Here is a 12,508-nt window from a genome sequence, read left to right as displayed (position 1 = left end):
AAGTGTTATTTCAGCATTTTAAAGTGTCTGATTTTCAATGGTTGTGTAATTGGGTTAATTATAGTGGGCTGTGCTTGTTGTATATAGTTAGTTGAATAAACTCAGAGTAGATTTAGAGTTGACAAAACCCAAAAAATATAAATAAATAAACAAACCTGGTTCAGTGAGCTCACAATACTTGCTACAAATTTTCTCTGTCAACGCAGGGATTGTTCAGAGTTTTTTTTTTTTTTTTTTTTTGTTTGTTTTTTTAAACTGTTAATAAGTTTAAGAGATAGTTGTGAAAAAAAATATATTTTGAATTTAAATGCATTTACAAGACTGAAAGAAATTCCACTGCCACAAAAGTTTGAGAGACCAGCTTAAAGACAATATTTGAATGTATCAATAGAAGTGAATCAACTGAATTTATTCCATAAAAAGATTAAAAGTAAACACACAAGCTTAGTAATTTTAAAAGCTTTATTCATTCTTATGTTTTTACTTGTGTTAAATTATATTAAATTAAAAGTTTAATATTTATTGTCAAAATCTAATTGTTTTTGCATAATGCATTAAGGATATAATATAAATTATATATTATAAATAATTAGCTGTTAAGTGTTACCATTGCAATGAACAATGCTAAAAGCCAGTTCACCTTCTTGACTTGAGCGCTGAAAAAACTTCAGTGGTATAGTCACTGAAACCAGATTTGTGCAACAGGCCTAGAACCGACTCACAAAATTGGGAATTTTACCATGCAAAATGCCTTTACATTTTGTAAAAGCAGTGTCATTCTAGACCGCCTCTTGAATTCTGCTTGCTGACAGCACTATATCCTTTCAGACACCTTCACAACAGAGCAATATTTTAGATAATGGACAAGAAGTGGTTTCCCCAAGTAGCCAGTGGGCCCCGTATTCACTGGGACGAAGAGACGTGCCACCAGAGAACATGAATATCATTAAAAAGGTATTGATTATGATAAGAGTATTTTTACAATTCTGTGTTTTCGATACAGGATGTACTAAGGCTGGGCAGTAAATTGAATATATTCATGATAATTGTAAATATTAAAACACTGTAAAGATTAAAACATTTTAATGTATGTTTTTATTTGGCCATTAAGTTTCCTAAAAACTACATTATCACTGAAGTGTAAGTTTGATGTATTTCATGTGTTAAATTTTTCTAGTTAAAACAAAAAAACAAACAAACAAAAAAAAAAAAACACATTGGGGCCTGTAAAATATTTTTTAAAAGATAATAATTCTATTCAGCAAGGATGCATTAAATTGATCAATTATTTAAATCATTTTTTGTAACTTTTCATATATAATATTAAGCAGCACAACTATTTTCAACACTTATATAAAAAATGCTTCTTAAATCAGTAAATTAGAATATTTTTGGTTACATAAATACAGTTTCTTTGAGCACAAATAAAGCAAAAGTTATATATATATATATATATATGTGTGTGTGTGTGTGTGTGTGTGTGTGTGTGTGTGTGTGTGTGTGTGTGTGTGTGTGTGTGTGTGTGTGTGTGTATATATATATATATATATATATATATATATATATATATATATATATATATTAACAACTCAAAATAAAAAACAAATCTTATTAATAATAATATCTCTACTTGGTCTCAGATAATAAGATAAATTGTCACTTTCTCACCTCTAAAATTATCCCTTTTTTTCTCCATAAGCCATGCTTGCACTGAAATGATTAATTGCATTAGTTTGGATCTCATTATAGTTTTATTATTTCCACAATGTGTTTTTAGAGAGACACCCACATGTCTCTAAGTATTAAACCCTGTCATGTTCTACTCTTTAGTTTCCTCTGGCTTAACCTGTTCTCTGTGAGATAGACATCTCTGTTATATCGTGATTGCCATGTTAATTTTTTCAAATGCCAGGGTTAATTACTACCTGCTGTCGTGATTCATTTCACAACGCATGTTCTCGCTCGGTCTCCTTAGCAACCTCAGTCTATCGGTGAATGTCTTTAGGTTGTCGCTCAATATTGTGGAACATTTTGCTTCTGCTGACACATTTAGTGTTATGAAGAAAAGTCTAATTAAATTAATACATCAAATAGGGAAATCAAAATGTCATAAGGTCCTGTGTAACTAATACATGTCTTTGTGCCTGTTACGATATGAAGGAGCTTGCCATCTGTATGAAGTCTACATCATTAAAGGTTTGCCTAATGTTTGCCCACAGCCTGGTGTTCACAATCCCCATCAACAACAGACTATGATGATAACCTCTGCCAACCATCCCCACCGGACGGCCCGTGACCAGCAGTATGAGGGGGCCATCAACAAGGTGTCCATCCAGCAGTACCAGTCCCCTCTGCCCATGCCCATCACCACCACCAGCCCCCGGCCTCAGAGTGCCCGCTGCTTCATCCAGACTAAAGGCCAGAAGAGTATGGATGGCTTTCCAGAGCAGGTACAGGTCATCTCTCAGAATACATTCAAATAAAATGGCAAGAAATGGACTGTTGCAAATGGATGCAAGAAAGAAGATCAACTGACCCTTCGCAAAGACCCACCCCCTTAGTTACTTTTGCTATGTCCGACACGTATGGCCACGGGTCTGAAATTATTAGGTGCTTGGGGCAAAAATGACCCTGTACAATTAAACTAAATCTATTAAGGATGTCACAAATAAAGTGAAAATGAAATTAAAAGTATCAATTACGGCATTAAATGTAGATTTGCTAATGATGCATCAAATTATGCGTTTTTACAGTGTTCTGCATTATAACAAATCACACATGATTCTGTTGAGCTTATGAATGCAGCACATGCTGAGTGATTTCTAAACTCAAACAACAAAGTGGAAATGTACTTATGTATGATGCAAGTAAGAGATTCATTTGACATTGTAGGCAGCTTTATTGATTAAAACGGGAGAGTTTTTTGAGCGTGCTTAAACCCACGCTAGACTGAAGTCGGTCATGTTCTATGATAATGTAAATGTTCTTTGCTTGCTTTTTGTATATGTGGTTGTTATTTGGTTTTTTTTTTTTTGTGGTTTAATACCTGTTTGGATAAGTTTAATATTTGAGCTCAGATTATAAAAAGACAAAATAATTTATTATCCTACTTGATGTCTTAACCAATTGATGTGTTTGTTACTACATACCTCCGGTAGTTTCAAGTCAGTCAGATCATTGCACACTGAGATACGTGTTTCCATGTGTTCACACTGTCTGGTGGCCATTTTGAAATTTAAGCCTTTATTTTGGGTACGTTTCCCTACTTACTGTAAAATTAATAGATTAATGTTCAGACTTATGCATATTATAACCTGGAACTTGGATGTTGGGAAACAATGACAGTTAGATCCAAAAGATAGTTTTAGCAACACAGCACAGATGCTACAGAACACAGTTAGCTGACTAGCTGTATAAGATTGTGGCCTACACTAATATATTACTTCACAGGCATTGCTGGCTTGTACTTTTAAATCCATAATATTATAAATTGTCAGTTTATTGCTGGTTTGTGGTTTCATATTTTTAATTTATTTCAGATTTCATATTATTTTAAGGTGAGCACTACTATGAAAATCACACAGCTTCAGTGTGACATCAATAAGAAAAAGTATAATTTCATAGATATTGTTAATAATAGTTGTACATAATAAAATATGTATGAACATAATACATGATCTAGATTCATTTAGCAAAATATTGTCATTTTAATAAATATTACATGAAATTTATAAAAAAAAATTGCTGCTCCAATTAAGCTCAGTGTGCTCCCTTTAAGCTCTTCCACATTGAACGTCTAAGTAAATACATACTTTAAATATAAACTGATGGCTGTCACTTGAGTTAATCTTTATAAAATGGTTAATAACTTTTCACAGCTTTAAGATAACAAAATCTAGACATAACTATAGTTTATGCCCAAAGATGAAAGAGGCAAATCGTCCATTCAAAGAAGGAGCCAACAGAAACCTGTCATATCTGTGCGGGGGGAAAAAAACGGCTAAAGGCTGGAATACACTACACGACTTTTAACATTTGAAGAGATTTTTAAAACACCAGGCATCATGCACTTACCGACTTTGTAAATACTCACAAAGGAAAACTGGGCATCATACACTAAACGACTGAGGATCTGTGATCATACACTACGTAATTTTCTATTAAATATGTTCTTTTCTATTAAATAACTAAAATCTGCAGACTGGCTCTGACCTTTTGGCATCTTCTCCAGACTGTAAATCTGTGGAAAACCGGGGCAAAAAAATGTGTAGTTTATTCCTTGTGTATCCTTAAGAATCCATTTAATAAGAGGTTTCATAATGAGGCTAGTTTCTGTGTTCATCTCCATGAATGAAATGTTCTATTGGTTTGTTTTATTTGATTTTTGAACATGTGTTATTTGGCTGAACGTGGACTAGTCTAGATGTTGCAATGTACTTAAATGACAATTCACTATGAATATATAACTGATCAAATTGAATGCCTTGTTGCTTGATTTTAGTGTTCTGTTTTTTTGTGATTGACTTTGTACTTTCAAATAAAACTTATTTCAATTATTCTTTAAAAAGTTTGTTTAAAATAAACAAGAATTTTTAATAAAACATGATGTGAGCTTAATAGGAACAGGGGTGTGCTTAAAGGGTACAATTAATAAGACTTTATGTGATGTTAGTCTTTTTGCATTTAATGATGTACTTCATCTTAATTGAAATGCTTTTGTCATTTAAAATAAAATTACATATTTTTGTGTGAGAGATTAATATTTTATTACAACCATGTCTTGTACTGAAACCAATATCTTGTGCACTAAAAATTTACATCTTGTGTACTAAAAATGTAGATTTTGGTGAGCGGAATTGGTACGTTTACCCCTAATTTATGTGCTGTTTGAATAAACTTGGAAATGAAAGCGTTAGAATTAATAAATTACAATGTTTTTATTAAATCATGATCATGTTATATACAAATTCAGTCGTATAAATTCAGCTGAGTCCTTAGCCATCTTCAAGAATCGGCTTAAAACACATCTCTTCCATATTTATTTGACCCTCTAACTTTAGCACTCACTATTCTAATTCTATTCTTTAAAAAAAAAATCTAACTAGCTTTCTAATCTTTTTGTATTCTGTTTTCTTTTCATTTATTATACAATTAACAAAAGCAAAAAAAAGACCTCTAACACTAGCTTGTTCTATTCTTTTTCTATTCTATCTGTTTTTTTTTTATTTATTATATTATTTAAAAGCCCTTGCTACGTGTACTGTGTTTAAGCTAACTGAGACTTGTTATAGCACTTATATATCATTGCTCTTTTGTTGATTTTGATTGCTTCCATTGTCCTCATTTGTAAGTCGCTTTGGATAAAAGCGTCTGCTAAATGACTAAATGTAAATGTATTAAAAATATTTTGTACATAACACCCATATCTGGTTCTTATGGAAGCCTTTTTCTGCCAGTGAATTAAAAAAAGGGTAATTGGACAGAATTAGTCAGAGTTAGCTACGATGTATAAACTCGCAATTGCGAGAAAGAGTAAGAAATTGTGAGATAAAAAGTCGTAATTACTATGTTTTATTTTTATTCAGCAGGTACCATATGTGCTTGGCTAAAAGAAATGTACATTGCTTTTACATTTAGTCATTTAAAAGGCGCTTTTATCCAAAGCGACTTACAAATGAGGAGAACGGAAGCAATCAAAATCAACAAAAGAGCAATGATATGCAAGTGCTATAACACGACTCACTTAGCTTAACGCAGTACACGTAGCAAGGTTTTTTTGTTAGAGGCCTTTTTTGCTTCTGTTAATTGTAAGTCTATAATAAATAAAGAGAAAACAAATAGAATACAAAAAGATTAGAGAAGCTAGTGTTAGTTCCCTTTCAGTCGGTCACTACGAGTCTCATCGGCCTCGTTGACACTCCAGGTCTTGATGCCCAATTCTGATTTGTTGCCTATATCCGATTTTTTTGGCTGTCCGTTTACATGTTCTTTCAATTGCGACCCATATCCTATTCATGTGTTTACACTTGCCATACCATCTGAAACATTGCGCATTCGTTGTTGTCATTTACTGCCCCCCCATGTGCTTCCTCTTGATAATATTGTGACCTATGCTGACAAAACGAGTCACAATGAGCAATTAAAAAAAAGACATTCTCCATTAAAAGACTGAGCCAAAAAATGACTGAGCCACACACGTTTGAAGTCGATAGAGTGAAGTCCTCCATCTTTTCTTATTATTAATTACTATATTAATAATCAAAATACAGTTATTTTTTATTTTATCTTTGCTATTCTTAAATAAGAACAACAACAACAACAAAAAAAAAACAGAACAAATAACCTAGAAATAAACAAATAATGCATACCGTTATCATTTTATATCTAATCTAAAGCATTCATGTATGAAAAACAAATAATCAAATGTCAAAATAACTTAAGCGTGTTCATTACAAATAAATTGATTAAAACTACAAAAGCAGTTCAATGAAGTGCAGCGAGTGATCCCCTCTTTTCTTTTGTTGTTAGATTAACATTATGATAACATGATATTTGACGTTCTACTGTAATGCTCTAATATAATGTTACACATCAGATGTTTTCCCCCAACAGTTCCCAAAGCATTCACTTAAGATAGAACAGATGATGTTTGCGTGAATACTGAAATACTGTAATTCTGTATATGTGTGTATTTATCGGGATTGGGTTATCGGGATCGGGTTATATGCACGCTCTTCGGATGACAGTCAGCGCGAGAAGCGAGCAGAGAAAAGGTAATCCTCTCAGAAAATGTACAAATTTACACTGTCATAGAACAGATCCGATCTGTGTCACATATGAGCAAAAAATCAGAATTGGGTCACAATTAACTGGCAGTGTAAACGAGGCCATCTTGATCGACGAATTGGGATCTCACTTCCATAGACCAATCTACTTCAAATGTAAACTAAACGAGCTAATGCACACTGTCATGAGATGATTACATCGAGCTGCCGCTGATGACAGCGTGAGCATAAACCAGCTTTTCACTTCGGAGCTGAGCTACAAAATCATTCTGCTCCTGCAAACAACCTTCGTGTGACGACAAGTTCAACGCACTCCGAGGGAGCTTTTGTTTTGTGGATGGTGCTTCAGAGGTCTCAGCACCTAAAAGAGCATTTACCTGAAAGAGCTTATTTCTCTAAAAGTGCTTTGTAAAGACGACAGATTGTCTTTTTAAAGATGCCGTTTCTCCTCTGCATTTCTGGATGCGGTTGTTACCTGGCGGGTGATGATCACAATTGCTACTACTCATCACGATTGCCCTACTCATGCACCCTCTGCCCAGACGTGGAACCTGCGTTCCACCTTGCTGCCCCACTGCGGGTACGACAGTTGTTCCGCTGGTCCCACTTGCAGGGTATCTGAGTGCCTGGCTAAGTGCAACCCGGCCCGTCTCGCTGGCTCCTGCAGCTCATCAGCCTCGGCTATGCGATTCAGGTCATCTGGCGTTCCCCCTTATTCAGTGGCATCCGCATCATGACAGTTAAGGCGGCCAAAGCTCCTGTCTTGTGGGTGGAGATCGTAGTCCTACTGGCAAGGGACATGATAGAGCTGGTCCCTACAGTCAATATGGAGACAGGGTTTTACAACCCCTACTTCATTGTACCCATGAAAGGTGGTGGATTACGACCAATCTTGGACCTGCGTGTCTTGTACTGGGCCCTTCACTGGCTACCGTTCAGAATATTGACACAGAAATGCATCTTCAAATGCATCCGTCCCCGAGATTGGTTTGCAGTGATCGACCTGAAGGACGCATACTTTCATGTGTCGATCCTTCCACACCACAGACCATTTCTTCGGTTTGCGTTAGAAGGACATGCATATCAGTACAAGGTCCCCCCGTGTCTTCACGAAAGTTGCGGACGGGGCTCTTGTTCGGAGGGGGCTCAAACCTTCACCCTGTGGTCAGACCTTGCATTTCTCCAGGCAGGAGTGCCCCTAGAGCAGGTCTCCAGGCATGCTGTGGTTTACACGTATGCCTCTACCACCGGTTGGGGGGCCACGTATGACAGGCATGCAGTGCCGGGGGTTTGGACGGGCCCCCAACTACACTGGCACATCAACAGCTTAAAATTGTTAGCAGTGCACCTTGCCTTGAACCATCTCAAGGGGCGCTTATGAGGCAAGAACATGCTGGTCCGGACAGACAACACTTGTGACCGTTGTGTACATCAACTGACAAGGTGGTCTGTGCTCCCATCGCATGTTGCAACTCGCCCGCCACTGGAGTTGGATGGTTCTGAGGTCACTTCGAGCCATTCACGTTCCAGGTCTGCTCAACTGTCCGGCTAACAGGCTGTCACGAGCTGCACTCCTGGGAGAATGGAGACTCCATCCCCAGAGAGTCCAGCTGATTTGGAGTTGTTTTGGAGCCACTCAGGTAGACCGGTTTGCCTCTCCAGAAACTGTGCACTGGCTGGCTGCAGGGCCTGCACAAATATACGTTTCCCCCAGCGAGCCTTCTCACACAGACATTGTGCAAAGTCAGGGAGGACGAGGAGCAGGTCCTGCTTGTGGAGCCTTACTGGCCCACTCGGACCTGGTTCCCGGAACTAATGCTCCTTGTGACACCCCTCCCTGGCAGATTCCTCTGAGAAGGGATCTACTGACTCAGAGATGGGGCACCCTGTGTCACCCATGTCCAGACCTCAGGAAACTTCATGTCTAGGTGACCTACCCCAAGAGGAAGTTGACACCATCACTTTAGCATGAGCACCATCTATGAGACATGCTTACACCTTGAAGTGGAACCTGTTCGTCGAGTGGTGTTCCTCTCGCCGAGAAGACCTCCAATTAGAGTCGTGCTGTCCTTTTTGCATCAAGGGTTGGAGCGAAGGCTGTCTCTTGGGACCCGACTCTAGTGCTCAGAACACCATAGCAAGGTTCATTTGAGCCCTTGCAGTTAGTTGAGCAAAAGTTTCTTTCAATGAAAGCTCCTGGTTGCATTGGCCTCCATCAAGAGGTTAGGGGACCTGCACGCATTTTCGGTCATCGAATCGTGCCTAGAGTTTGGGCCGGCTGAATCGTAGGTAATCCTGAGGCCCCAGCCTGGCTACGTGCCCAAGGTTCTTACTATCCCCTTCAGGGATCAGGTACTGAACCTGCAAGCGCTGACCCCGGAGGAGACAGGCCCAGCCCTAGCTTTGCTCTGTCTCGTCCACACCTTGAGAGAGTACGTGGACCGGACACAAAGCTTCAGGACCTCAGTTCAGCTCTTTGTCTGTTATGGAGGCCCGCAGAAGGGGAATGTCATCTCTAAGCAGAGGATGGCCCACTGGATAGTGGATGCCATCACCTTGGCTTATCAGGCACAGGGTTTGCCCTGCCCCCTCAGGTTTCGAGCTCACTCAACTAGAAGTTTTGCATCCTCCTGGGCCCTGGCTCGTGGAGCCTTGCTGACAGATATTTGTAGAGCTGCAGGCTGGGTGACCCCGAACACATTCTCTAGGTTCTAAAGTCTTTGTGTTGAGCCGGTATCCTCCTGTGTTCTCACCTCAAACAGGTAGAGGCACCGAGAGGCCCCAGTTTAGTGTCAGCTTGCTAAAACTGCTCCGGAGTGTCCGTACTGTAGACCCTGTTGAGTTCCTCCATCCCCTCGGCAGCCTGACCATGCAGAACATTTGGTGCCAGGCCCTCACTTGAAGAATCCGTGAAAACCGGTAGAGGGAAGGGTTCAATATGTAGAGACCTAAGTGGATCCCATATGTGTAAAGTCCACAGTATAGCGTGACTCGTAGTGACCGACTGAAAGGGAGTACTGAAGGAGGGAACAGAGATGTCACGTCCCATCACCATGGCTGCTATACCACCGCTGGGCGGCCTGGTTACCAGCTCGACGACTCAGCGAAAACCTTGTATGTGCTTATTTATGCTCATGCTGTCATCAGCGGCAGGTGGATGCAATCATTGCATGCCAATGTGCATTGGCTCATTTTGTTTACACTCGAAGTAGATTGGTCTCTCGAAGCGAGATTCCAATTTGTCGGTCACAACGTGATGTCTCCGTTCTCTCCTTCTGGGATGAGGGTTACATATGTAACCGAGAAGGTTTTTTTTTTTTTTAAGAAAACAAGCATTTAGTAAATGAAAGTCTTAGTTTACCCAAAAATGAAAATTAGGCTGCGTTTTACCCCTGAGGCATCCTAGGTGTATATGACGTTCTTCTTTCAGACGAATCCAGTCAGAGTTATATTAAAAATTGTCTTTGATCTTTCAAGCTCTATCATTGCAATCAGCGGGTGTTGCATTGCTTCAGTCCAAAAGAAGTGAAATAAAAATTTCCCCCGGAACTGCTTCCGTTTACAACAGTGAGTGCAAGCTAGATTCAAGTGATTATTATGTTTTGAATATGGATATTTTTTCTGAAAAAAAAAAAACTACAGGTGGGCTGTGTTCACCCCCGGAGCCATGTGAGACATTTTTTTAATGGAAGGGCGCTTTTTATTTCACTTCTTTTGGAATGACTGCTCACTGCCAGGATAGAGCTTGAAAGATTAAAGACAATTTTTTAATATAACTCCGACTTGATTGGTCAGTAAGAAGAAAGTTATATACAACTAGGATGTCTCGGGAGTGAGTAAAATGCAGCCTAATTTTTATTTTTGGGTGAACTAACCCTTTAATAGAGTGCAAGTCTAAAAGGGAAATTTTCTGACCATTTTCTTCTCAGAATTGTGAGTTTATGTTATTAACATTTTGGCTGTTTATTTGTACTTTTAAAGCACGTACTGTTATTGAGGCAAAAGTCATTAGTTAATGGTTTGTTAATGGTAAGAATTGGACCTTAAAATAAAGTGGGACTGAATTGTGAGATAAAAAAAATTGCAGTTTAACTTTTGTTATTCTGTAGCAATGCTTGTATAACCATAGATATCTTTGAGTACAATATGCGTCAAAAGACTAAACATCATAGTTTTCAAATATACCTCCATTTTCACAGATGACACTACAACACGAAAATAGCATTTTCAAATTTATCCACTTGGGAAGAGTGTTTCAAAAAGCTGAAGTGTCTACAAAAATGACATCTCAATGTGGATGGAAGGCCAAAACGCAGATAAAGAGATGTATTTTCAAATGCATCCAGATGAATGTAGACGTAGCCTTAAATCTGAAATTCTGTTTTATGTTGTTGACAGCTCTGTGTGAGGATCGAGAAGAACCCTGGCCTTGGTTTCAGCATCTCTGGGGGAATCAGTGGACAGGGAAACCCCTTCAAGCCCTCGGACATGGTAAGACCATTTCACGCTCAGTTTTAAAGGACAGAGCATAATGTACAGTAATATGCTAATTTCAGCATTTTATTCTCAGAAATCACATTAAAATGATGCTTTATATAGAACAAAATCAAAGCCATCTCTCTTCAGTTAGTAAAGTGTGTCTCTCAGTAGAGTTACCATGGAAACATGCGCTACTGCAATGCACAACCTTGCACACCAGCTGACTGCATTACCTTTTAACCTTTTCATGTCTTGGCAACATTTGGCGATAGTTAAAACAAAAGTGTTTTGTGACTCAGATATTGCTGAAGCATATGAAAAAAGACCATGTTTCCATTTCATGTGAAGCTGTATGCTAGGAATCTGTATTAATATCATACTGTGTTTAGATTAAAAGTGTCGTTCTTTTTTCCCCATAAATTTTTCAGCATAGCATAAAGACTGCTTGTGTTGAAAATTGTTGCTTTGGGGTTCTTCTAACAAGCCGAATCCCTGTGAGCCCTGAAGAAATGATGTAAAGTTTGGTGGACTCTCAACATGTGGCGCCAATAATAAGACTTAATATGTGTTGACATGGCACATACTGATGGGTCCCACATGTAATTTTAATCTTTATGCTTTATAATCTCTGCCTTGATACCAGCACAAAAACAGTCACTGACAAAACTCTAAAAAAGGTTTTAATCTTTTTATATTTGTTTTTCAGTTTAACATTTGCATTTACTTATAAAAGGTAATACTTTTATAGATGAAGGTAATTGTTTCATAGATTGCCTTTGAATTTATTAGAAAAAAGACAGAGAAACAAAAGAAAATCTAAATCCAGATTAAAAGGCAAAGATTCTAAACCATAGTCACCATGTGGTTCCTAACCTCATATCACTTTTGACTTATAGGGTATCTTTGTTACTAGGGTACAGCCTGATGGACCTGCCGCCAACGTTCTTCAACCAGGGGACAAAATTCTGAAGGTAACACTGTTCTCCATCACATTGTCCCACAAGTTGCGACAATGCATCTTCCGCCACACTGCCAGTGGAGGGCTTTGCATGTGGCATTAAATGTCCAGTGTGTTTGTGTGTGCGTCTATGTTTGTGTCTCAAACAAGTGAGCATGGACCTCTGTTGTTATGTTTGACCTACTTTGACATGCGTTATTGTTCTGATGTTAAAAAACAGATTCTTATAACATTTTGTCTTCCAAGTCAGTTAAATGGCATGAAATATATTTGACATTCTAAAATA

General features: G+C 38.2%; 2 protein-coding genes across 17 annotated transcripts in view; one reads left to right on the top strand and one right to left on the bottom strand.

The window, feature by feature from the left end:
* The window catches only part of LOC109066119 (leucine-rich repeat-containing protein 40), a 76,425-nt gene that overhangs the window by 55,044 nt on the left and 8,873 nt on the right, over positions 1–12,508 (bottom strand). The window lies entirely within an intron of this gene.
* The window catches only part of LOC109066117 (leucine-rich repeat-containing protein 7-like), a 95,242-nt gene that overhangs the window by 79,192 nt on the left and 3,542 nt on the right, over positions 1–12,508 (top strand). For 12 of the 16 annotated variants that reach the window (XM_042725915.1, XM_042725916.1, XM_042725914.1 and 9 more), the window contains 4 exons: positions 829–954; positions 2,220–2,450; positions 11,184–11,276; positions 12,161–12,235. In XM_042725915.1, coding sequence (XP_042581849.1) covers positions 829–954; positions 2,220–2,450; positions 11,184–11,276; positions 12,161–12,235 — 525 coding nt within the window. The remainder of the gene's footprint in view (positions 1–828; positions 955–2,219; positions 2,451–11,183; positions 11,277–12,160; positions 12,236–12,508) is intronic. The other 4 variants (XM_042725920.1, XM_042725921.1, XM_042725926.1 and 1 more) reach the window with 2 other exon arrangements.

Source organism: Cyprinus carpio, chromosome B6 (genome assembly GCF_018340385.1).
Source record: "Cyprinus carpio isolate SPL01 chromosome B6, ASM1834038v1, whole genome shotgun sequence".
Lineage (NCBI taxonomy): Eukaryota > Metazoa > Chordata > Actinopteri > Cypriniformes > Cyprinidae > Cyprinus > Cyprinus carpio.
Note: the sequence above shows the minus strand (reverse complement) of the source record. Positions and strands in the feature narration are given on the sequence as shown.